This window comes from Macadamia integrifolia, chromosome 7 (assembly GCF_013358625.1).
Source record: "Macadamia integrifolia cultivar HAES 741 chromosome 7, SCU_Mint_v3, whole genome shotgun sequence".
In the NCBI taxonomy this organism is placed as follows: Eukaryota; Viridiplantae; Streptophyta; class Magnoliopsida; order Proteales; family Proteaceae; genus Macadamia; species Macadamia integrifolia.
The window spans coordinates 15,925,951-15,953,500 of NC_056563.1; the positions used below are offsets into that span (position 1 = coordinate 15,925,951).

Genomic DNA, 27,550 nt, shown 5'->3' on the forward strand with positions numbered 1-27,550 from the left:
AACCATTTTTCTCTCTAACTAAAGTGGAAATCAAGGTTGAGAACAAGGATTTTACATTTATGAGACAACTACAAACCTTGGATTCTTGTGTGATACTCTCAATTTACTATTTATGCATAATACATGTTATATATAGCTTTTTTTAACTATTTTTTTTTTATGTAAAAGTGTATAAAAAAATATTTCCTATCCATTTATGTGCGGATCTTTAGTGTAACTTAGCATATCTCCGATTCGATATGATACCCTCCGATACGTATCTTAATTTTGGCCGACCGATACGGGGACCAATACCAATACTTGAATCCTATTACAACTCGAACCAATACTTCTTTATCCAATAATAGACTAAAAAGAGCATGAAATAATTCTTAAACTAACTAGGAATTTAAGTTAACTACAACCTCAGAAATCCTCATGGAACTAGGACTATGTGATGTCAGACTAAATTACCAAGGGGTAATCAGTCCCAGTAGGATCCATCATAAACTCCAACACACACATCAAGTTCAGATTCAACAGAAACTCAGATCTGAAAAAATAGTGCTGAATAGAGATTCGATTACTTACACACCACGGCTCAGATGGAGCTGAATTTTGGATCGAATGAAGATCCTATATGAGGGAACAAACAACCAAATATGAACTTCTGCTGGCTGGATTGAGACTTGAGCTGGTTGCAAGAAAAATGAAACTTTTGGTAACTCTTCAAGAAATTGATTTGGAAGCATCGGCTGATCCTCAAATTTCGATTAATTGATCCTATTAAGATCCTCAACAAATCCTCAAAATCCTGCAACAATTAGAGATCTGACCTAGAAGATATGCACTAAAAAATTCTTCTCGAGAAAACCCTATAACTGGATTCGGTATACTGGATGTGTGCGCTTCTGATCAGCAATCTTAGAAGGCTTCAATTTCACTTTAAACTGTAGACAAAGATAAAAACAGAAGAAGAAAGAAAGGAAGAGGTTGAAAATTAATTGAAGAAGAAAAGGGGGGGTGTAGGGTAATGGCTATCTTAGCCTGGGTCTCTCACCCTCAACTCTCTCAGTTGGTGAACAAATCTCTCTCATGACTAAAGAGTAAGCTTAGCTCACAAATAGACTTCATTAGTCCATTCTTGTAAGAAAAGCTTACTGAAATAACTTAGAAGGGGGGGGGGTGAATAGGTTATACTAGTGGATTTTTAAATCTTTTTGATTTAGTGTTCCCAAATGTGATTGTAAATTAAAAGTGCGGAATAATAAAATTGAGCACAATCACACAACACCAAGGTTTATAGTGGTTCGACTTAATCCGAGTCTAGCCCACTCCCTATAAGTTCCACTTATGAGGCATTCCACTGGCTCTTCCCTTTTAGTACAATCTCTTTCCGGGCAGAGAGGGACCTTACAACTCTTTTGAGGATAAGGGGATCCTACACAACTCCTAAGTACAGTCTAGGCTGATGTGTACTTACAATAGTCCAACATTAGAGTTACTTAACTCTTGGATTAATACAAAATCAAAAGTGGAATAAGATAAGAGTTATCTCTTGTGTGGTGCAATGATAAAATGCAAGAATGAGAATGATGCACCTTTCTAAAGTCTTCACTAGGCTTGATAAATCAAAAGAAGAGTAGAAGACTTTGACTAGATTCTTGAGCTTCACTTGTTATGATAAGAGTTGACCAATAGCTCAAGAATTGAGTAAAGTATGTTCACTTACAAATACTCTTGAAAAGTTTCTCAAATGCTTGGTATTAATTGTTAATTAACTAAGAGTATTATTGGTATTTATAGGTGAGATTAGGGGACAAAATTAGACAAAACATCTTACTCAAAACGGTTGCCTTTTGGGTCTATCAGTCCACCGCCAAAAAAGAGCCATTGACAAAAACTAGCCGTTGGAGCCATCCAGTCTCATACCTGTCGCCTGGACATATCGACCGGCTAGGTACTAGTCGATCGGGGCTTTCAGCTGGTCAACCGCCATCAGGTTTGGTCACTCCCAATTTTGATAGATTTTGGGAAAACCGATATTTCATCAGTATTTGGCAATAATTTTCTCGTCTGACTTTGGATTAGCCTGATTCCGAGTGCGTTGGATTCGTAACTTGAATCTCTACAACTTTTATGAAGGGACCATCTCCTGATACATATTTTAAGGTTATCCAAAATGCCCTTGAGTGAGGTCATTGCTGTTTTCTCAGCAATTTCCTAAGTTGTGTTATTTCTAACATGTTCCTAACCACTTTTAGGTCTTGACACTAGGTCATAGATACATCCTAAGGTCATTCCAAGATGCATGAGTGCACTTTTACATAATGAAGACATATTTACATGTGAAAGACTTAATCTATCACGGAAAAAATTCTTCAATAATCTTCTTGTTGATCTTGCAATGCTTGACGTTTTTCCATCTTCTATCAAGTCTTCAAGTAGTCCTTGTCTTGATATACTCTTCATGTCTTGACATCTTGAGTCTTTGGTTCTTGGTGCTTGACACGTGAGAATCCTTCTTCAAAATCAATTCCTTACACCAAGTGGCACTCAACAACTTATAGTTAAATTCATTATTTGTTTGTTATCATCAAAACCAACTTAGGAGTATAGGCATATCCCCAACACTTATTTTAGTGGCTTTATATAGGTTCAGCCATGCTTTCAAAATAGAAAATTAAGGAAAAAGAAACTTAAGAAAAGGAAACTACTTCCTAAAAACTTTCCTAACTGAACTAGAAACTCAAAATATAGAAACCTAATATTCTTAATGACTAAGAAATATAAAATGACTACTAATCCCGTATAGGACATAAGTCCCCAATTTTTGGGCTTATAGAGTTGACCCATTACAAGAGTAAATCCAAAAATATAAAGCCCATGGACCATACGATCCATTGGATACTTAAAATAACACATATTAGTCCATTCTTGGTCTAGTTTGATGGCTGAAGTAGAGAACCAGAATTGTACCAAAATAGAGATCTGTCCCAAGAACCAGACCACACCTGACCAGACTGTCTCTCACAGCAGTTGAATCCCACAACAGGTCTGGGCTGGTTTTGACCTTGCTCCTGCGATTTACATCACTACGCAACTTATTAGACTCTCACATTCGTAATGATATTAAGAAAAGACTTAAAATTTGTGTTACCCCATGGAGTCATGGGCTAGACTTTTTGATCTTTATAATTCATCTCATTACAGTAAAATATATATATATATATATATATATCCAATTGACATAAAAGCCGTGCTTATTCTTGAAGTTTGACTGCATTATCTTTAAATGAATTTAAATTTTGAATTTTACTGTGGATCTTAGTATTTGGAGTTTTAGGCAGCTTTTTGTGGGGTGGTAAGTATTGTATCCTAATTATTCTGCTCCAAAACATTGTTCCAGATCATGCTCGGGTGCATAAAGTAAACAGAGATGCCTATTCTGTTGACATTCAGAAAGGAGGTACATTCTCTTCTGAGCCCACCTATTGATATGTTTGATAAATTCTATCAGGGCTGAGTTAGTTGTCACTATGGAACAATATTAGGAAGGACACACGTACTTGTTCCAAACTGGAAGAAGAGAGAGAGCTCTCCTGGCCATGAAGGGCCACCTACATCCAGTAATTCCTCTGAGACAACTTCTGCTGTTAACATGCTCTCATTTAATACGGTATGGTAGTTTCCTGTTTCACTTTTAATTGCGAACTGCAGTACTTTTGGCTGTTCTTTTACTGCATTCCCCCCCTCCATTTTCGCTTATGAACTGAATTGGTTTATTGAATAAAATATGAACCAAATGAAGCGGATCGTGTAAAATTATTTAAAGTTTAAAGCATGTCAGTATAAGAAAGATTTTGGAAGGTTCCTAAATATACATGGTGTTGACTTGTATGTTAAAGAATAGCTGTAGGAGAAGCCGATATTTTTATTATTAAATATTTGTGCATTATATTTTAAAAAACATAATTATGGGTAGTGCCTATAAGAACTAAGTTGATGCTAACACCAACAGTATAGGGCTGTAGATGCCTAACTGACGCAAGTCCTGCTTTCGTAGGGTCCCAGGGGGCAGGATTTGAAACAGTCCTTACCTTCACATTTTTTGGACATAGTGGTTGCTCTCAAGGTTCAAAACATCTTCCTTTGGCAGGCCGAGCTTTTTACCATTGCAGCAAGTGACAGCCCTGATGCTAGCACCAACAGTGTGATGCGGATCCAGATTCCAATGACTGAAATCGGATTGCTTAGGGCCCAAAAAATAACTAAAAATCTCAAATTTAATGGTTGAGGGGTATTTTTGTAATTTCAGAAACAAGCAGGGCTTTAACAGTAATTAGATGGCAGCTAGGTAGTTTTAGAACTGAAAATTAAACATAAGGGCTTTATTCTGGGATTTTAAAGAAAATAGGTTAAAAGAGTGTAAATAAAGGAATCATCATCTTCAACCTTAGGTAACGTTAGAGAACAAGACGTTAGAAACGAAACCTCTTGCTGGCTTCGATCGGCAGAGCTCTCTCAATTGTAATCCAATCAAACCGAAACTTTGGGAGAGGGATCGGAACTCAAATTGCTCTTGATTACAACCAATATCAGTTCAGAAGGAGAAGCTACAGCCTCGGGGAGGATCCTGCGACCTGAACCTGCCGGAGGACTCAAATCTGAGTTCTGGTTTTCAGATGTTATATCCGCTGACTCGCAAAAGCTTGGGATGGAAGCTAAGGTTTAAATCGCCCCAAGGGGAAGCACTTCTGCCCCAAATTTCAGGTTGATAGCCGCAGAAACGAAGGACTTTGAACTCCTTCACTGGCTGCCAGTACCGCCTGGACTGAACCAGAAAAAAGAACAAGCAAACCAGAAAAGAAGAAGAATAATAGAAGGAAAAGAAAACAGGGGAAAAGAAGCAGATGAGAAGAGAAAAAATCACATTAATAGAGAGGAAGAAAGAAGAATATCAGAGAGAAAAAAAGGGGAAGATAGAGAGAATCGGCAGCCATGGTTTCAAACCAAGAAAAAAAAAACCTTCAAATTTCTATTCTTCAAAATCTAAAACTGAACTTCTCCATCGTTTACATGTCCAATATAAAGGAAAAAAATCAAACAATTGATGGAAACTACTTGAAAGGAAACTATTATAAAATTAGAGGCTAGCTAATTTAAAAAGAAATTATTTCTAAAACAAAAGAAAATCAAATCAAAAGATATTGTTTTTTTTTCTCTAAGTCCATCGTGCATCTGCATCACAGTGGACCATAGTTTTGCTTTTTTTCTTTTTTTCTTTTTTATTTTTTTATTTTTTTATTTTTTATAGGGAGGGGTGGGTGTAGGAGGCTAACATGGACTGAGGCAAAGAAATACATTAGCTTTGATTATTTAACATAGTTTGGAGGGTAGGAGGGGGGTGGGAGGAAAGACGACCCAGGCAAAGCAAGGCCACTGATATCATCCAAAATTATACTGGAGAAGGAAGACAAAGTAGTTTCTCTACAAGTCTGGGCAACTTGACAAGAAGCCTTGTGCTGCTAAATGATTTGTTGCTCTGTTTCCCACTCTAGGGGTGAAGGAAAACTCAATCCCCTGGAATTTTATTTTATCCAATGAATCTGATATCTTCCCCTGATGCCCTGATTTCTCCATGGCAATGTTTTAAGTTTTAGCGTGGGTAATTCTGGTCTCTTGTGGTGAAACCAAAATATTTCCTGATTCTTGTCGAGTATTTTTGGGTGAATCAATAAATACATTAAAAGAAGGGGGAGGGAGAATATATATCCTCTAGGGGAGATTACAAACCTAATAAGGGTAACTAAAATCCAGAAAGGACAACATCCAAGGCCTAGTGGGCTTGAGGACAAGAAAACATGTCCATTAGATTACAAAAGTCTACATGGGCTTAAAATAAAAAGATCCAAGAAGCCCAAACAACGGAAAACTCCACATGGGCTGAACAAGAGCCAAGAAGCCCAAAGCAAAGAGGAGGGGCAAACAAGGAAAATTCAGATAGGGTTCCACCAAACCCTACCCATTGTATCTCATCACTTCAGCTTCCAATCTGCCAAGACAAGAATCGGAGCTCTGACAGCAAGAAGGTAGCCACGGTGGCGAGGCGCTGGCCTTGCAGAGGTCCACAGCCAAGTGAGAAGCTGGTCTAGCGGAGGTGACAGCCGCGATGAAGGGGTGCCGGCCTTCCGGAGGGCATCGGCGAAGCGGCTGTCGGCCGAGCATGGCTGGCAGCCTTGCGGGCTGCAAGTCTTGCAAGTAGCTTGTCAAGAAAATGCCAGTGGTGTAAACGAGTCGATCAGGGAGGAACTGGAGAACTCGTTGAATCTGCCTAGGATCTAAAAGAGAGCTGGCTTTTGACACAAAGGCACACCGAACTGTTCAGCGACTTAACGATGAGTGGCTACAGGCCCAGAGAGTGTAGACTGAGAGACCACTTTCTTACTATAAGGTAACAGCACTGACGGTCACTTCGCCAACCTTTTAGATTGAATAGTCACTAAGCTGGTCATTTCACCTCTCTTTGTTACCCTCCCCTTTACGTCTAAGGCAACCTTCCTTTCTCACTCGGCCTAATAGAGTAGAGTTGCGATTTCTTAGTTCCATGCCTTTCATTACCAGCCTGTCTCGTCTTATGACATGAAGTTGCTTGATGTTTGCCTTCTGATAGAGAGAGAGGGAGGAGGAGGAGCCAACGTAACGATATGGGAGGATCTGGAGAACCTGTCAATGATCTAGATCAGATCCTGACGCTTCTTCCCCTGATGCACGGGATCTCAACCACTGAATCAGTGGGACCACCAATGTATGGATGTGGGATCATCTGTGGATCCCATTGATTCAGTGACTGGAAGCCTTGTGGGTCAGGGGATGCTTCTTAGTGTCTGGCTAGTATTCCCCTGCATTTCCTTTGAAAGAATAAGGGCATCTGTTGCAGCTGGGCATTCGAAGAATGGAATTGTACGTTGTCCAATTTATTCCACGTTTAACTTTATATCCAGATTTGTTCCTGAATTCAACTATTCAAATGAATTCAGTGGAGTTTAGCGTAAAGTCTTGGCAATGTAGAAATCTGGGTTCCAAATCCTTAGCGCTAGGAATTTGGGGGTTTGGAATCACATCTAGGGGTGGGTGAAGTTAGGAGCTTCATTGACTTGGGCTGAAACTTGGGGGTCTGGAATCTCATCTAGGGGTGACTAAAGTTAGAGAATCTTGGCCGCAAATATTTTCCCGCAATATAAGAACCCAACCCATGTTCAGGTCTGATTTCTGAGTCACTGCCAGACCTAGGTTCAGGCCCATCGATTCTACTTTTGTTTGATGAGATTATCTGTTCAATACAGTAGGTGCATAGTTATGAAAGCGACCAAGGTGATGGAGGAAGGCAAAAGTCAAGGTGACACCAAATGGCGATGCCTTGGCGCCAGTCCAGGCTGAGCCACCTTGTCACCTAGACAACGCCTTGATAACTTTGAGTAGGTGCCTGTTTCATTCCATCTTATTTTATATCTATTTCTATATATACTTATTTTCTATATTGGTGCGTCAGGTAGGCAGCTACCTTAATCTTTTCAGCCATTCGCCTTTTGCATGGATCTATTTGTTTTCTGATTTCTTTATTACTTGGTATCATGTCCTAGCATTTTTATATTGCTAGGGCATCCCCCTGTCAGCGACGCTTTGTGTCGATGCCCGGATGCAGTGATATGTAGGCAAAGGCAAGTGAGAGTACATAGTCTAGTCCATAAGCATAGGGTTAGATTAGCATATCCTGGAGCATTGGATCCTTAATGGGTAAGAATCTAGTTGATAAATGCTATGAGGAGAAGAAGCATTAACATTGCATGTATTCAAGGGACTAGATGGAAGGATAAAAAAGCTAAGGTGTTGGATGACTTCAAACTTTTGTATTCGGGAGATCAAAGTAATAGAAATGTAGTGGGTATAGTAGTGGACAAGGACCTAAAGAATGATGTAGTGGATGTTAAAAGACTGTGAGATAGGTTTATATCCATCAAATTGATGTTGGACAGTTGGAGAAAGAGGTTGTCAACATAATTAGCACTTGTGCACCCCAAGTAGGATTGAATGAAAGTAGTAAAACTTCAATGGTGGGAACACATGGATGATTTGGTGCAAGGTTTTGGTCAAGGGAATCGATTATTAAATGGACATGTTGGGGAGTGACTACGTGATGTAGGGGGTTCCTAGGTGATTAGGTTTCCTACAAGGTTAACTACTCAAGTAGGGTAGACTCAAGGGGCTTGGGTTGGACAGGGTAAGGGAAGCTCAGCAAACAAGATTGGCATGCAAGTAAAGTGAGATTAATGAATAATGTAGCAATGAACAATAATCTTCTAAGCATAAAAGCACATAAACTTACTCAAGTTTCAGGTGGGAATATGGGGTAGGGAACATGGCAGCAACTATGTGTTAAGTTTAGCACGAGTCTATCATGACATTAAGCAAACTAAGTAAACCAAACAATGCCCAAAATCTACCAACTAATGAAAGGTAAAACAGCAGAAGTTTCTTTAGGGAAAACAACAAGTATTGGCTTAAAAAAAAAGAAAAGGTAGATGTTCAGATTTCAGTGGGGACTAATGGAGGTAGTAGGAGGCCAATGAATGTAGAACAGGGGGGGGGGTTCTTTACTTACTTCCTTGTTGTTTGAAGTCTGAGGAGAAAAGAAGAAGCCGAAGTCTTCCAAATTATTTGATGAAGAAACAAATTCCAGTTTGATGAAGAAGTGTCCAGCAGCAGTCCGATGGAGCTTATACGACTGAGATGGCCTTCAATCTGTTGTGACTAATGGCTGCAGCAGTATAGCAGTACCAAGAGGGACAGAGAGTGAAAAGGGAGAGGTGAGATGAGAGAACAGCGAGAAAGAGAAGAGGGGCGAGAGTGAGGGGTGAGAAAAGGGAGTGGGCAGAGAGAAATCGTGGGGGGGTTGGGGAGTTCTTTTTCTTTCAATATTCTTCATTTATTAATTAGAACCTTGGCCAATGACCTTACATAAATAAGAGACTAATTACTAAAAAGAAAAGATTATTCTACGAATGCTATTTCATAAACAAAGAAACTTTCTAAAAAGAAATCGATAGGATAATTACTTAGTTTCCTAATTAACTTAAAAACTCAAATAAACAAAATCCTAGGAAATAAAACTACTAAACTATCAGATTTGGTGGGGGCCACACAATCTTGGCAAAATTTGGAAGGAGAGGACTCGATCCAGCGCTGGAAAGGCTGGATCGAGCCTTCCTTTCTTCTTCTTCTTTTTTCTTCTTCTTTCTTCTAATCCTCCAACCACAAAGAAGGTTGGGTCTTCTTCTTTCTTCTGTTGTACGTCTTGATGTCCCCATCAACTCTCCCCGGCTTGGAAGAATTCACCTCTGGTGAATTAAAGCTCATGTAATATTCAAGTAGGTCTGGGTTGAGTTGTTGGGCTTCTTGCATTGTGATTCAAGTGTTGTCAATTTTCGGACGTCCACGCCACTTCACCAAGAACTCTCTAGAACCTCCAGTGTGTGTGGATACAATCCTCTCATCAAGGATTTCTTCAACTTCTTCAGTTCTCCTCGTGACCTTAGGTACAGGTGGTAAGGAAGTTGGGGGAAGTGGTTGGGTTGGTTCAGTAGTATCATCAAGGGTGAAAGGGAAGTCCTCAAGGTCATCAGGGTAAAAGGGGGTAATGGTAGAGGCACCATGGTATGGGACAAGATCTTCCACGTTGAAAATGTTACTGATTTCCATACTAGCTGGTAGATCAAGGATATAAGCATTGGCACCTATCCTCTTAACTACCTTAAGGACCTGTGCTACGAGCATGTAGTTTGCTCACTTTTCCCCTAACAAAACGTTGCGGCTTAATTCTAACCATCACCATATCGCCCTTTTGAAACTCTTGTAGCCTTCTGTGCACATCTGCCTATGACTTATATTGATCATTGCTCAGTGCTATCTGTCTTCTTATACCTGCATGCAAATCATATATATGCTAAGCAAAAGACTCGGCTGACTGGGAGGTATTGGAACTAGACACGACTGGGATAAGGTCTATGGATGCCCGGGGTTGGTATCCTGAACAGATCTCAAAGGGGGATAGACCAGTGGTACGGTTCTTAGAACTATTATATGCAAACTTAGCCTGGCTAAGTACTCGATCCCAACTGGTAAGGTGTTCTCCTATGAGGCAACGTAATAAATTCCCTAAGCTCCTATTGACAATCTCGGTCTGGCCATCGGTTTGAGGGTGGAAAGTCGAGGAGAAACGGAGCTTCGTGCCCATCATCCGCCATAGGATCCTCCAAAAATGACTGGTGAACTTAAAATCCCTATCGGACACTATGGTGAGGGGCAACCCATGGTACTTGACAACCTCATTAAAGAAAAGTCTGGCTACTATGGATGCATCAGAGGTCTTAGAGCATGGGATGAAATGGGCCATCTTCGAGAAGCGGTCCACAACCACATAAACAGAATCATGGCCTCTCAAAGTTTTTGGTAGACCAAGCACGAAGTCTATGCTATGGTCCTGCCAAGGGGAATGGGGAATGGGGAATGGGGAATGGGGAACGGGGAACGGGTAGGGGAGTGTACAAACCCGTGTTTTGCTTTTGTTGTTTGGCAGTCTGGCATGTCCTACATTGACTCACAACTCTAGCAACATCCCTCTTCAGTCTTGGCCAAAAGAATCGGTCTTCAACGAGGGTAATGGTCCTATCTCGATCGAAATGGCCAGCGACTCCCCCAACATGCAATTCCCAGATCAGAAAATCTTGGAGTGAAGTCCTGGGAATGCACAACTTGCTTCCTTTAAAAAGGAAGCCCTCCCTAAGTAGGTAGCCCAAGCGGTTGATCGGGTTGCCTTCACTTAAGGAAGTGAACGGCTCACTAAAATCAAGACAGGTGGGGTATTGGTCCTTGACTCGCTTGAACCCTACAACCTCTACACTTATTGCCTGGAGTAGCACACTAGCCCGACTCCTAGCATTGGTGCGACTGAGGAACATGTTCACCCTGCTCAGTGCATCTGCAGCAGTATTCTCGACACCAGGTCTGTGCTTGAGTACAAAAGTTTACTCTTGGAGAAACTCAACCCACTTAGCATGCCTCTGGTTAAGTTTCTTTTGGGCACTCAGGTATCTCAGAGCCTGGTGGTCAAAGAATAGCACGAATTCTTACGGTAAAAGGTAATGTTGCCAATAGTGCAGTGATTGGACAACCGCATAGAATTCCTTGTCGTATGTGGAATATCGTTGCCTAGCTTCATTAAGCTTTTCACTAAAATAGGCAACAAGGTGGCCCTCTTGTCCTAGGACACCACCTATCCCAATACCAGATGCATCACAATTCACTTCGAAAACCTTAGAGAAATCTGGGAGGCGCAGGACTAGAGCTTCGGTCATAAGCTTCTTAATCTCATTAAAGGCCTTCGTAGCGCTCTTAGTCCATTGAAACTCCTTATTTTTCATGCAATCGGTGATAAGAGACATAATGGAACTAAACTGGTAGATGAACCTCCTGTAGAAAGTGGCTAAGCCATGGACGCTTCTTACCTCATGGACATTAGTTGGCTCAGGTCACTCTACAATCGCTCTCACTTTCTCAGGGTCAGTAGATATTCCCTGAGTTGACACAACAAATCCTAGGAAGATGACTTGATCACTCATGAAGGTGCACTTCTTGAGGTTGACATAGAGTTTCTCTTGTAAGAGCACATGAAAAACTTTCTGTAAGTGATCTAAGTGGGAAGACGGGGACTTACTATAGGTGAGGATGTCATCAAAGTAAACCACTAGGAATTTGCCAATGAATGGTTGAAGCACTTGATTCATTATCCTCATGAAGGTGTTAGGTGCATTTGACATGCCAAAAGGCATGACTAACCACTTAAAGAGGGCATCCTTCGTCTTGAAGGCTGTCTTCCACTCATCTCCAGGCCTAACCCTAATCTGGTGGTACCCGCTCTTGAGATCAATCTTCGAAAAGACCGAAGAGTTGGCCATCATATCCAACATGTCATTAAGCCTAGGGATAGGGAACCTATACTTGATGGTGATCTTATTAATGACCCTACTATCAACACGCATACGCTAGGTGCCATCTTTCTTTGGCGTGAACAAGGCAGGTACAACACACGGGCTAAGGCTTTCCCTAATGAATCCCTTCTGTAGCAGTTCATCCCCTTGCCGTTTGAGTTCGACGTGTTTTTTGGGATTCATTCGGTAATGGGGTAAGTTCGGGAGAGAGGATCCTGGAACTAAGTCAATAGCATGCTGGATGTCGCGCATAGGCGGTAACTCATCAGGTAGTTCCTCAGGGAATAACCTCTCGAATTTCCTCAATAAGGGTCGCACTTCTCTAGGAGCCTCAGTGAATAAGCGTGACCTATCGGTATTACTCTGTACGGCAACTAGAGCATAAATCACCCCTGACTCTTGACACTCTCCTTCAAATTGTTGTTGATTTAAAATGTTGAGTGTTTTGGTGGAGGTGTGTTTGGATGTACTTCTCTTGTGTTCTGGAACCCTAACTTCCCTAGGGGCACTGGGGGTCAGTCTAATCTTCTTCCCTTTGAACTCAAAGAGATAGGTGTTAGACTTCCCGTAATTAGTGACATCCCGATCATATAACCAGTGTCTACCTAGGATGATGTGGGCAACATCCATCTCTAGGACATCACACCACACTCGATCCTCATATTCTGCAAAGTGTAGGGGAACTAAACACCTCAGATTAACGGGAATGGTGGACTGATCAACCCAGGCAACCTTGTAAGGCTTGGGGTGGGGTTCAGGTTTGAGGCCCATTCGAGCAACAACGCTCTTGGTGACCACATTCAAGCAACTCCCGCTGTCTATGGCGACGTGGCAGTTCTTACCCTGATGACATGTGTAAGTGATGAAAATATTAGTTCGTTGCCAATCATCGCTACTCCTAGGTTGTGAGACCATGCAACGCTCAATGCCAAGCTTAAGGTCACCGGCCTCCTCGGTGTCCTTATTAGATATGGTCCCATCAGGTCTATGGTCCTCGTACTCATGGTCCTGAAACCCCTCTTGGTCACCTTCTTCAGAGGTCTGCTCTCCGACATAAAGATTCCTATTGGGACACTCTCTAGAGAAGTGACCAGACCCGCGACACTTGAAGCACTGTTGTTGCCCACTACTCTTGGGTGCTTCTCCCAAAATTCCTTTACCCTTGTTGTCAAATTGACGCTGTGGTGCAGTAGTGGGTTTTGGGAATCCAGTTGAGCCTTGGGGTGGTTTTCTAAATTGGGACTCCCCAGCTTGGTAGCTCTTCCTCTTAGAATAAGTTCTTATGGAGGATTCCACCTCAAGAGCTATCCTGAAGGCCTGTGGAATGTCTCGCATCAGGTGGGGTGCCATACGAGACTGAATTTCGGAGTTGAGTCCGATAAAGAATCTAGATAGTGTCTGCTCAACATCCTCCCGAATACGGCTTCTAATTTTCAATTCATTGAACTTGCTCATGTATTCGGTCACAGTCAACTTTCCTTGCTTCAGGGTATTCATTTCATTCAACAACTGGAGCCTATAAGTGATAGGCAAGAATTCTCTCTTGAGACGCTCTTGCATTTCTACCCAGGTAGTGATTGGCTCAAGTCCTAGGTGGTCCTCCTGGTACTCTAGGTCTGTCCAGAAGTCTTAGGCAGCTCCAATAAGCTTAAACTTAGCAAATCGGTAGCGGACTTTCTCTGGCATATCGTAGAAATCGAAGTACCTATCCATCTGCTTGATCCAATCCAGAAGGATCCTAGCATCAATCTGACCATCATAGGTAAGGGCATCTACCTTAATCATCCGTCTGACATTAAAGCCCCTATCAGGATGCTCATAACCCTCATCATCTCCATATTAGGTTAGGCATCTTGGCGGTGGGACTCGACCCCTACCCGATCCCTACCACGCCCTAGGCCTTGGAAGTTATCCCCTATCTGGTCATAACCATTAGTCTGGTTATTCTCATTTACTTCCTCAGGGTTAGGGCCTCTGCCCCTAGGTTCAGTGCCAGTTGTGTTACGGCCTTGTCGTCCATTAGGGTTTGGGCACTTGTCTCGAGGGCAGCCAACTTATTGGTAGGGCTTGGAGATGTGCAGCTTGTGTTTCCTGTATGGCTTGGACGGCTTTCATGAATTCAGCCAGTTGCTCAGATTGGGTGGACGCGCTAGGAGGGTCAAACATATCCTAGTATGCTCTACCACTATGAGTGGACATAAGGAGATGGGCAGCCAAGGTATGGTTGCCACCAACGACTCAAGGTCTACTCAGAATCTCCAATTGAGACCAGTAGCTAGCCCTTTCAATCTTGAGGTAAAAAATCTCCCTCTCAAGTATGTGCTTTTGAAGGGATCAACGTCCAATGCTATTTGGTCCCGCCAACTTAAGAAAGAAAAGGGTGTCCTCTAATCTATGGTATCGCTCTCTTAGCTCAGACTCGACTAAGGACAGATGGTGACGGAGACTAGATCTCGAAAGGTAAGACATGTGAACAAGGGACAACAGTACCTAATTACCCTAAACCCAGACAAAACCATGCTCTGATACCAAGATGATGTAGGGGGTTCCTAGGTGACTAGGTTTCCTACAAGGTTAACTAGCCAAGTAGGGTAGACTCAAGGGGCTTGGGTTGGACAGGGTAAGGGAAGCTCAACAAACAAGATTGGCATGCAAGTAAAGTGAGATTAATGAATAATGTAGCAATGAACAATAATCTTCTAAGCATAAAAGCACATAAACTCACTCAAGTTTCAGGTGGGAATATGGGGTAGGGAACATGGCAGCAACTATGTGTTAAGTTTAGCACGAGTCTATCATGACATTAAGCAAACTAAGTAAACCAAACAATGCCCAAAATCTACCAACTAATGAAAGGTAAAACAGCAGAAGTTTCTTTAGGGAAAACAACAAGTATTGGCTTAAAAAAAAAGAAAAGGTAGATGTTCAGATTTCAGTGGGGACTAATGGAGGTAGTAGGAGGCCAATGAATGTAGAACAGGGGGGGGGGTTCTTTACTTACTTCCTTGTTGTTTGAAGTCTGAGGAGAAAAGAAGAAGCCGAAGTCTTCCAAATTATTTGATGAAGAAACAAATTCCAGTTTGATGAAGAAGTGTCCAGCAGCAGTCCGATGGAGCTTATACGACTGAGATGGCCTTCAATCTGTTGTGACTAATGGCTGCAGCAGTATAGCAGTACCAAGAGGGACAGAGAGTGAAAAGGGAGAGGTGAGATGAGAGAACAGCGAGAAAGAGAAGAGGGGCGAGAGTGAGGGGTGAGAAAAGGGAGTGGGCAGAGAGAAATCGTGGGGGGGTTGGGGAGTTCTTTTTCTTTCAATATTCTTCATTTATTAATTAGAACCTTGGCCAATGACCTTACATAAATAAGAGACTAATTACTAAAAAGAAAAGATTATTCTACGAATGCTATTTCATAAACAAAGAAACTTTCTAAAAAGAAATCAATAGGATAATTACTTAGTTTCCTAATTAACTTAAAGACTCAAATAAACAAAATCCTAGGAAATAAAACTACTAAACTATCAGATTTGGTGGGGGCCACACAATCTTGGCAAAATTTGGAAGGAGAGGACTCGATCCAGCGCTGGAAAGGCTGGATCGAGCCTTCCTTTCTTCTTCTTTCTTCTTCTTCCTTCTTCTAATCCTCCAACCACAAAGAAGGTTGGGTCTTCTTCTTTCTTCTGTTGTACGTCTTGATGTCCCCATCACTACACCTATGAAGCTGTTCACAGAGGCTACGTAGTTGGGGAGAGGAATGAAGAGGGGACCTCAATTTTAAACTTTGGAGTAGCCTTTGATCTATCTATTGTGAACACTTTCTTTGAAATGAGGGAGGAGCATCTGGTTACCTACAAAAGTGGACACCGTACCGGCGAAATAGATTTCTTAGTAACTAGGAGGGTTCACGGAGTTTTGTGCAAGGATTGTACGGTCATACATGGGGAGAGCCTAACCACTTAACATAGACTGGTGGTTCAGTACGCAAAGCCGTAGGATAATGGAACATATTTGCCCCAAGATAAAGTGGGTGGAGATTAAAAGGAGATTCCCTAGATATATTTACTGATGAAGTGGTTAAACAAGGAAATTGTGACTTTGAGGGAGATACCAATACAATGTGGAATGAGATGTATTAAAAAAGGTGGCTAAGAGGTTCTAGGGGTAGGAAAGGTACTCGTCAGACCCCTAGGGAGACTTGGTGGTGCGATGAAGTCTAGAAAGCCATTATGACTAAGAATGCTAGTTTTAAGTAGTGGCAAAGGACTAAATTGGTAGAAGATAAAAAGAGGTATAATATTGCCAGAAATGAAGCTAAGAAGATTGTGCGGATTCAAGGGTAAAGAAATATGAGGACCTATATAATAATCTTGTAAATAATGAGTAGAAGAAGAATAAAAGAGAGAAGACGAGAGAAGAAATGGTTGTAACCTTGGGAGTCACAACCTTGTGTTGAGACTCCCACTTTGTTCAATATATATACAAGGTTGTGACTCCCACTTCATTAAATATATATAACAGCGACATGTGACATAACCCTACTAAGGGCATAAAATGAAATAAAGGACATAAAAAGCAAACAACTACAAAGTTAGTGGTCACGAGTTACTGTTCACGTGAACAGTGTCGTGAACATTGTTCATGTGAACAGTGCTGTGAACCACCTTAATGGTTAACTTCTAACACTCCCCCTCAAGGTGGAGCATAGATGTTAATCATGCCCAGCTTGTTACAAATATAATCAACTCTTAGCACTCCTAAGAGACATAGTGAAAACATTTGCAAGTTCTCCTATGCGAACATGACTTTTAGAGATAACTCCTTGCGGTAGCTTTTTTTCTAAAAAATGGCAATCGACCTCAATATGTTTCATTCTCTCGTGGAACACTGGATTTGGTGCAATGTGAATAGCAACCTGGTATCACACCACAATTGCATAGGAGGTGTACTTTGAAATCCAAGCTCAGTCAACAATTGCTTCACGCACATCAACTCACAGGTGACATACGCTCTATAGCTCAATACTCACTCTGCGCTAGATCTAGCCACAATAGTCTGCTTCTTGCTCTTCCAAGTCATGAGGTTTCCTTCAGCAAAGGTGCAATACCCATTAGTTGATCACCTATCAACAAGAGATCTTGCCTAGTCAACATCTCAAAAGCCTTCAATCCATCAATGTCCATGATTAAAGTATAATAGACTGCCACCGTGCTTTTTTGAGATACCTCAGAATACAAACAATAGCATCCCAATGGGATGTACAAGGAGGGGGCAAAAACTGACTCACAACACTGACAGGAAAGGCAATATCAAGTTGAGTCACTGTCAAATAATTCAACTTTCCAACCAATCATCGATACATCTTAGGATCATCTAAAAGATCACCCCTTTCAGCTGAAATTTTTACATTGGGATCCATGGGAGTATTCAGAGGCTTGGACCCCAACATCCCAGTCTTTGTAAGCAAATTTAGAACATAATTCCTAAGAAAGCGAAATCCCTTTCCTTGACTAAGCAACTTCAATACCCAAAAAATATTTTAATCTTCCCAAATCCTTAGTTTGAAATTTCTATTGCAAGTGCACTTTCAAAATTTGGGTATCTTCAACATCATCTCCATTGATAACAATATCATCAGCATAAACAATAAGGTATATCCTTCCCACATTAGATTGCCTATCGAAAACCGAGTGGTCATTGACACATCTTGATATCCAAACTCAAGAACCACGTCAATAAAGTTGTCAAACCACGCTTGAGGAGATTGCTTCAAACCGTACTAGGACTTCTTGAGCTTGCACACCATCCCAGACTTCCATGAGCAACAAACTCTGGAGGTTGATCCATATAAACCTCCTCATGTAAATCACCATGAAGGAACGCATTCTTCACATCAAGTTGATACAATGGCCAATGATGAGCAGTTGTAGGAGATATCAAACTATGAAATGATGTGAGTTTGGCAACAAGAGAGGAAGTATCTACATAGTCAACTCCATAAACATGGGTATACCCCCCCTTTGCAACCAACCTTGCCTTCAACTGAGCAAAAGAACCATCAGGGTTGACCTTAACTATATACCCAACGGCAACCCTTAGCAGACTTACCCGTAGGTAAGGGGACAAGATCCTAAGTTTGATTTTCCTCCGAGGCTAACAGTTCTTACTCCAAAGTTGTCCTCTGACTAGGACTAGACAATGCCTCTGCAACAGACTTAGGAGTGGGATCACAAGAAATAGTAGAAAGACAAAAATAAAAAGCATGTGATAAACCAAAATAAGATGTAAAATTAGAGATGGGGTGTTGGGTGCAAACCCTAGTACTCTTACACTGAGAAATGGGAAGATCAAGGTCAGAAATAGGAATACCTGGCTCAGGATCTACAGACGAAGATGATGAGGCAGCCGTTGTAGAAATAAGGGGTGCTGGATCTTCCTGATGATGACGAGTATAAACCCGAACAATTTTTGGAGGAGGTGGTGCTACTGAAACAATTGGAACCTGTGGAACTGACTGATGAATAACGTAGAGGGAACGATCATCATCCAACTCAGACAACAAACGACTCAGCCAGATAGTAGTGGACTTAAAGAAAGATACATCAGCAGAGTTACCGCCGGAAATCCATCAGAGGAGCTAAACCTGCACAAGGACAGAAGGCAGAGGCCCGGAGGTATCCCCGGGGTTAGTCCTCCGACGCCCGAGTTAGAGACGGGTGGAATAGTGTTTTCACAAGAGTAATGGTGTGTTGACCTCCCTCTCTCCTCCTTTCGGGCCCTCTTATAGTGCTTAGGGTCTAGGGTTTCATTTTTGGGAGTCCCCCTCGGGTCCGCCTTTTTCCCTTCCCGAGTCCTACTCGGATACGTGCTATTCTCCCTGTGGGGAATATTCCCTATTTGTGTATCTTCTCCTCACGTGGTTTACGTGGTTTACATGTGTCCTTCCTTTGGATACCACGTGTTCTTACCTTACAAGGTGATTGATTGGGCCGTATCACAGCCCCTTCTACTAGGAAACTCTTTCAGTGGAAGTGACTTCCTCTTTTGTGTTCCCCTTCGGCCTTTGGTCATAGCCTTCGTCTTGAAACCAAAACCTCCGATCAGGTCCACAACCTCAGCCCAGAGCCTCAACCGAGGTTTTGACCTTTGGTCAGGTCCTCTCGGCCCTAGCCAGAGCCCCCAACCTAGGTTTTGTCCTTCGGTTAGGTCTGCTCGGCCTTAGCCAAAGCCCCCAACCTAGGTTTTGACCTTCGGTCAGGTTTGCTCGGCTTTAGCCAGAGCCCCCAACCGAGGATTTGACCTTTTGTCAGGTCTGCTCGGCCTTAGCCAGAGCCCCCAACAGAGGTAGTGACCTTCGGTTAGGTCTGCTAGGCTTTAGCCCAGAGCCCCCAACCGAGGATTTGACCTTTGATCAGGTCTGCTCGGCCTTAGCCCGAGCCCCTAACCGAAGCGGTGACCTTCGGTTGGGTCTACTCGGCCTTAGCCCAGAGCCCCAACCGAGGTTTTGACCTTCGGTCACGTCCGCTTGGCCTTAGCCAGAGCCCCCAACATAGGTTTTGACCGTCGGTCAGGTCCGCTCGGCCTTAGCCCAGAGCCCCACCGAGGTTTTGACCTTCGGTCAGGTCTGCTCGGCCTTAGCCAGAGCCCCCAACCTAGGTTTTGACCTTTGGTCAGGTCTGCTCGGCCTTAGCCAGAGCCCCCAACCCAGGATTTGACCTTCGGTCAGGTCTGCTTGGCCTTAGCCCGAGCCCCCAACCGAGGCGGACACCTTCGGTCAAGTCTGCTCGGCCTTAGCCCAGAGCCCCAAACCGAGGATTTGACCTTCGGTCAGGTCTGCTTGGCCTTAGCCCAGAGCCCCAACCGAGGTTTTGACCTTCGGTTAGGTCTGCTCGGCCTTAGCCAGAGCCCCTAACCTAGGTTTTGACCTTTGGTTAGGTCTGCTTGGCCTAGAGCCCCACCGAGGTTTTGACCTTTGGTTAGGTCCGCTCGGCCTTAGCCAGAGCCCCCAACCTAGGTTTTAACCTTCGGTCCTTTGGCCTTCGCGACGCGTCGCTCGTATCTCTGGCTCGAGTGATATGTCACTTGTGTCTTACCTGGAGTGCTTCGGGAATCAGCATTGATGATGTGTCGGGGTCATTAATGGCCTCGAGTAATCGGATCGTCATTACCTTACCTATATAAAGTGAGACCCCCTCATTTTAGTAACTTTTCCCAGAGCCATCAACCTTCGGTCTAGCACTCTTTCCTTCATCTTCGGTTTTCCTCATCCATCGTCATCAGTAAGTTCCATGTCTAGCTCATTTGGTAGTAGGCCCTCGTCCTCTGAGGGGACCGTCTTTAACCCGAGACATCGCAGTCCCGGACGTGTCCGAGGCATGTCCTCGGGTTCGTCCTCAGAGTCCCATTCATCTCGTGTTTCCTCCTCCACTGCTACACCTCTTTGATCCATAGGTGGTCTGAGCGTGGAAGATATTTTGGAAGGGGTTCTTGAAACCCGAGCCTGGACGAATGAGTCTCTTCCTATAGAGGCTACGGACATAGTGTCTACTATGTCCGAGGTAGAGCTCGATGAGCTTAGGGTGTCCTGTGGTATCCCAAGTGAATTCGACCTTTGGCTCCCAAGGCCCACTGACAGGGCCAATTATAGGAGCCCAGCTGAACTCTGCTTCTACCGAGATGCCTTCAAGGCAGGGCTCCGGCTTCTGCTACACCCTTTCTTCAGCCAAGTGTTTCGGCACTATGGCATCTGCCCAGCTTAGCTGATTCCGAATGGGTGGCGGCAGATCCTTAGTTTCATAGTGTACTTCTGTCGGATTCAGAGGCCCATCTCCTTTCCTCTTTTTCTCAATTTTCTGTCCCTCAGAGCCAGTAAAGGGGACTCGGGCTGGTATTACTTCAGCCCTCGGAAGGACATTAGGTTGTTGAATGGGTATCCTTCGTCGATCCACGGCTGGAAGCACAAGTATTTCTTTGTGAGATCGTTTGAGGGTTTCCCCATTGGCAACGTCTGGAACATTCCCGACCTGAAGGATGTTAATTCCTCGCCTGCCCTCTTTGGGGTGGACGCGGAGTCGCTGGCATTGGCAAAACTCAAGCCCCGGAGTCCACCAGTCGAGTCCGATAGTCTTCAATCGGAAGCCATCTTGTTTTGGTTCGGGCTTAGCCTGGGTGAGTTAGGGTCACCCGATTCCATTCTTGCTTCGTCTCCTTCTGCCTAATGCTAACCTTTGTTTCCCCTATGCAGTGCAACTCTCCAGGGCGAATGTTAGAGCCGCAGCGGCCGCGAGGAAAGCACAGGCGAAGGAGGCCTGCGCGAGAGAGGCCCGAGCGAGGGAGCAGGAGTAGAGGTAGAAACAAAAGCAAAAGGATAGTAGGGTTCCAGCTTCTGAGCTGACCGATCCTTCTTCTAAGAGGAAGAGGGGTCTTGCGCGGGACCCTACCGAAGGTGCCATTCAGGCCCTCGCCGCCCAAGACCGAGATGCCTCTGCCCCGATTGAGCCTCTGTCAAACATTCATTCACAGAGTTCAGCGCCGAATCGAGGCAGATGCGAACGTGGCTTCGTCCCCGACTGGTCAGTGAAGGAGGATGACACTTTCGTTGTTGGAGGGGTGTCTCGGGAACTGGTGCTGAAGGGGAACCTTCCGAGGGATGTTTCTGACCCCCAGAATCAGGGAACCTCGACCATGGTGACCAGCGTATGCTTCTATGTGGCAGGGGTAAGATTCCTTCGGTCTTCGGCTTTCAGGTTTCCTTCTCTATCGCTCTTATTTTTATAAATGTTTCAGACACAAAACTAACTTGCCCAGCTGATAAACCGAGTTGAGGCCATGGCTCGGGACTTGGAGAGATCTGAGCTAGAGAAGGTGAGCCTGAAGAACGAGTGCTCTGTTCTACTGGAGAAGGTAGAGCATCTGGAGACTGAGCTCCTTCGGGTTTGACAGGAGCATGCTCGGGAACTCTCAGAGCTTAGATCTCAAATATCTGCGAGGATTGAAGCAGCCGAAGCCCGAGGGGTCGAAATGTATAAGGCTTCCGAAGACTTCTATGAAGAAGTTAAGCAGGCCACTGCTCCCGGATACACGATGGGCTTGACCGAAGTCCATGACTGGGTTCTCGAGCATTATCCAGAGGTGTCTTTCGAGGATAGTGGCCTTGTTTTCGAGGATGAGGGCGGGGCTGCTTCGGCCCCTGCCCTTGTGGCTACTTAGGTGACCGAGCTCGAGGAGAGTGGTGATGAGGAGGAGGTTTAGAGGCCCCACGAAGTCCCCCTTACTCCTGGTCACGATGGTTCAGACCGAGATGTCCCATGTGCCATCGATGGCGAAGCTGTTCTCCCGACCGAAGCCCTTTGATGAACGAAATGCCTTCGGGTCTCTTTTTTGTATCTTTTGAACTTGGGCCTTCCGACCTCCATGTAATTTATGCCTTCGGGCTTCTTCGATGAATAAAACGCCTTTCTTTTTTCAGATTCCTTCGTGCATTTTTATTATCATCACTATTTTTTGTTGATTTAACGACAATTAACTCCGAGCACGGACTGTTATAGGGCTTCGGCTTCGCAGGTAAGGGTAGGAAAGCCAAAGCCCTTATGCAGGTAAAATCTTAATTACAAGGTGGGAGCATAAGGCCGAAGCTCCTACGCAAGTCATCGTTTCCTTCGTGACCGAAGGATGAGGGGCTCTGTTGGCGGCCCCCTGTCGTAGAGTAGTCATTCGGTCGAGCTATTTCGGCTCTGTCCGAGCCTTCCATCCAGGGATCCCTTCGGTCAAGTTTGCTCGACCTTGGAGTGAGCTTCTCGACCGAAGGGGGGACCTTGGTCCTATGCCCGGTTTTGGCCTTAGCTCCCAACCAAGGGGGTACCCCTTCGGTCAGGTTTTCTTGGCTTCGGCCTGAGCCCCCAACCGAAGGTTGTACGTTTCATAGCCATTATTTGGGCAATTGCCATGAACCAGCTTATATGAAATAAAAATCCTTCGGAGAGCTTGAGATGGGGAATCGCAACTTGAAGGTTCTTAGGAATTCAAAAGAATAACCAAGTAAATGTAAATGTGGTTTGCTACTACTGCTAGGCATGTTACTACTAGTAGAATTTCCTTAAGTTCTTCGAGTTCCACGATCGAGGTACCATTTCTCCCCCCGTAGTCTCCAGGTGATAGGACCCTGGTCGTATTATCCTTGAGACTCTGTAAGGCCCTTCCCAGTTTGGAGCTAGCTTCCCTTGATGCTTTGGGCCCGATATCTCCGTCCTTCTAAGGATGAGGTCACCCACTCTGAACTCATTCCTTTGGATCTTTGCATTGTAATGTCTCGCAACCCTTTGTTGGTAGGTTGCAATCCTTTCTCTCGACACTTCTCGCACTTCATTCAGGAGGTCCAAATTTGCTCGAAGCCCTTTGTCATTTTCTTTTTCATCATAGTACTGAACCCGATGGGTCATGGCTCCTATTTCCACCGGGAGCACAGCTTCGGTGTCGTAAGTTAAAATGAAGGGTGTTTCCCCGGTGGTGGATCTCTCAGTTGTGTGGTAGGCCCAGAGGATGTTGAGTAACTCTTCTGCCCATAATCCCTTGGCATCATCCTGTCTCTTCTTTATTCCTTGGAGAAGCGTATGATTGGTTACCTCAGTCAATCCATTGGTTGATGGGTAATCGACGGATGTTTTCTTGTGGTTAATGCCGAGGGCCTCACAAAATAAGCCAAAAGTTGGATTGGCGAATTGAGTTCCATTGTCCGTTACTACCACCCGGGGGATTTCGAATCGATAGACCACTACTCTCTCGAAGAAGTCCCTTATGTTCTTTTCGGTTATCGTTGCCAGAGCTTCGGCTTCTGCCCACTTCGTGAAGTAGTCTACTGCTACCACAACAAACTTTCTTTGCCTCGTCACCAGGGGGAATGGGCCTAGGATGTCCATTCCCCACATGGCAAATGGTACCGGGCTTGACAGGGCGGCAAGCTCGGTAGAGTGCTGTCGATGGACGGGGGCAAACATCTGGCACTTAATGCACTTCCTAACGAACTCTTCTGCATCCCTCCTCATGGTCGGCCAGAATAGGCCCTGCCTCAGCACTTTGTGGGCCAAGGATCGGGCTCCAAGATGTTGGCCACATATCCCTTCATGTACTTCTCGGAGTGCGTACTCGACGTCGACAAGGTTCAGGCATTTGAGGTATGGTGTGGTAAACCCTATCTTATACAACGTCTCGTCTTTTAGCATGAAGCGTGCTGACCGCATTCGTATCTTCCTTGCCTCGTCTCTATCTTTGGGGAGTACACCTTTTAAGTACCTGATTATGGCATCCATCCAGCTAGGTCCGTTCTCGCCAACGGGTAACACCTCTTGGGGTCTTTCGGTACTTGGTTGGGGTAACACTTCAAAATACACCGATTGTCCAAGGTCCGTGAAGTCAGAGGTGGCCAACCGCGACAGTGCGTCCGCATTGGCATTCTCTTCTCGTGGCACCTGCCTTACCTCGAACTCTTTGAAGGTTGTTATTCTCTCTCGCACCGTCTTTAAGTACTCAGCCATCCTTTGTTCTTTGGCTTCGTAGTCTCCATTCACCTGTCGTACCACGAGCTGGGAGTCACTGTGTACCACTAACTCTTGTACCATCAAAGCCCGCGCCAGATTAATTACGGCTATTAGCGCTTCGTACTCCGCTTCATTGTTGGAGGCATCGAAGTCGAACCGTAGGGCATACTCGATCTTAAAACCTTTGGGGCTAACCAGTATGATCCCTGCGCTGTTGGAGGCACCATCCACATACAATGTCTAGGTATTTTCTGCCCTGGCCTCGGAAAACTCCTGGGGATCATCGGGGAGCGTTGTCTCGGCTATGAAGTCTGCTAGGGCCTACGCTTTTATTGCGGTTCTCGGTTTGTACTGGATGTCAAATTCTCCAAACTCTATGGCCCAGTTTACCGGGCGACCGGACATATCCAGCCTCTGCAGTATCTTCTTCAGGGACTGGTCTGTGAGCATGCATACTGTGTGTGATTGAAAATAGGGCCTTAGCTTTCTCGCCGCTGTTACCAGGGTGTACGCCACTTTCTCTGTCTTTTTGTATCTTGTTTCGGCATCCAGCAGGGTCCGGCTAACGTAGTATATTGGCCGTTGTTGCCTTCCTTCTTCCTTCATCAGTACCGCGCTTACCACCACAGCTGATACAGCCAGGTACAACTGCAAGGTATTCTCGGCGTCTAGCTTCGTCAGTAGCGGGGGTGCGGCCAAGTACTCCTTCAGTTGTTCAAAGGACTTTTCGCATTCTTCCGTCCATTCAAACTTTTCGGATCCCTTTAAGGCTTTGAAGAAAGGGAGGCACTTGTCAGCTGACCGAGACATGAACCGTCCCAGGGCGGCGACTCTGCCTGTTAGCTCCTGGACTTTCTTCACATTCTGTGGCGACCTCATATCTCGAATGGCCTGTATTTCACCGGATTGGCTTCAATTCCCCTCTTCGAGACAATAAATCCAAGGAACTTTCCCGATGCTACTCTGAACGCACACTTCGTCAGGTTCAGCTTCATGCCGTACTGCCTCAGCACCTGGAACGTACACATTAGGTTGTATCCTTGGTGCATGAAATCTCACATTGGTCACCCAGCGATACAAACCTTAATTGCGATTAGGAGCCTGTCGGTTTCGGAATGCGATAAACCCCTAATAACCCCCTTCTAGTAGTCGCAGCGCCGGAACTATCATCGGCCACGCCGAACTAGTTTTCAGCTCCGGTAACAATCACATCGTACAGCAGAAGTGGCATTCCGGAAGGGTTTGTCAAACTTACCACAATTGGGTTATCCAATACCTTACCCCTATTGGCAAGTGATCGTAGCATAGTGAATGAAACCTAACCACAATGTTACATGCCTCCTATAAAAATGATACAGGTAGTATGGGATATGCAGCACTGGAATTAACATCGGCCACACCGCGCACCCATTTTTATGTATGACCATGGCATACACGGTACTGGAATTACCATTGGTCACGTCGTGCATCCATAGCCATAGCTAACTCTAATGCGCACCCAATGCATGATGTAATCATCCACCCGACGATCATAGTATCGGAATCCCCCTCGGCCACACCGGATCCTATCACACAATCAAAATCACATTTATATTTCAAATTCAATAAAATACATCACACAGTTAAAAAATATCATACATGTAATTCCATTGACTAAACATGATTGCTATGGCATGCATATAGTTCTATAAAGTTAAAACACTCCAAAAGAAAGTCAGACCACTGCTCACCTCGTCTGTCGATCGGGTGAGTGAAATTTGCTAAGTTAGATACCTGAATCAAACACTGTTAGGCCTCACCAAATTGTGATCGTCTCTGTCTTAGTTGTAAGGGTAAACAGGCATTAATACATGTTAAAAGTACCCAGGGGGTCCCACAAGGTTTTCCTAAAAAGGGTCAAAACTGTCAAATTTGACAGTTTAGAAAGTCCACCGGTTACAGGTCATCGGTTGGAGACTGTCCTGTCGATGGCCTGAATAGAGGCCAATTTGGACCTCAGAATGTCACCGATTGCAGACTATCTAGTTGGTGGGCACCCACTGGTGATTTGCCTAGAAGTTCAGCAACTTCAAAGGGATTTGTCGGCTCGGGCCCGATTGCTGGGGATTGTTCCATGGGGATTGTGAGGGGTCTTCCCACATGTCTTCTAAGCCTAATTAATTGGATTTCCACCGATCCGTTTGGGAGATACGCCGAATAAACGACCGAAACCCTAACTTCCCTATTTGGTCAAAATGACTTCGGAGCTTAGGTAGCTTACTTTGAGCTTGGGAAACATGCGGGGGAGTGAAATGCACACCACCTTGACGGCTGGAAGTCACCAGGGTCGAGGCATACCCCTCCAACCCGACGAATCCTTGTTTCAACAACTACCTAAAGCCAAAATTGGAAGGAAATGCGGTTGGGGAAGGTACACGCTTACCTTTGGTGGAAACCAACAACCGAAGTAGCCCAAAGCTCCTCCCCTTCGTTCTTCTCCTTCCCTTTTTCCTCTTTTCTCTCCCTCTCCCACGTTTTGTCCAGATAAGAAATAAGCAAATGAGCTCATTTCTTCATTGTATAGTGAGTGGCCTTAGGTCCTGTTTGCCTATGCACTATTCTGGAACCAAACCGGTTTAAGCCGATGGCCGGATCATGTGGACCCACCACCTTGGACTCACAAGGTGTGCAAGTCAAGAGGAAAGATGCCATATAGTGTGGGAGGATAGGTGGAGTTGACCATGACGCGCGTAGTGGATCCCACGGGCAGTTGACTCATTTCAGCACAGCAAGGGCCACTAGAAGGAGGTCACTAGTAGGAGACTGTCCATCCGGTGGTGTGTTGCCGGTGGCCTACCTGGTTGTTGTATTTTCTAGCCTTCAACCATCTTTTGCCAATCATTAGGGGGTTTCCTAGGGATGTGTGCAAGGTCTTCCCGACACATTTTAATATGTAAGGGGGTTCAAGTGGGGAGGTGTGAGGTTACTGCTGAGGCTTGGGAGGTTTGACTCCTTT

At 44.5% G+C, this 27,550-nt stretch overlaps 1 protein-coding gene across 4 annotated transcripts in view; it reads left to right on the forward strand.

Moving 5' to 3' along the window:
• Positions 1 to 27,550, forward strand: part of LOC122083506 (katanin p80 WD40 repeat-containing subunit B1 homolog KTN80.4-like) — a 66,503-nt gene that overhangs the window by 24,112 nt on the left and 14,841 nt on the right. For all 4 annotated transcript variants that reach the window (XM_042651342.1, XM_042651343.1, XM_042651341.1 and 1 more), the window contains 2 exons: positions 3,389 to 3,448; positions 3,534 to 3,658. In XM_042651342.1, coding sequence (XP_042507276.1) covers positions 3,389 to 3,448; positions 3,534 to 3,658 — 185 coding nt within the window. The remainder of the gene's footprint in view (positions 1 to 3,388; positions 3,449 to 3,533; positions 3,659 to 27,550) is intronic.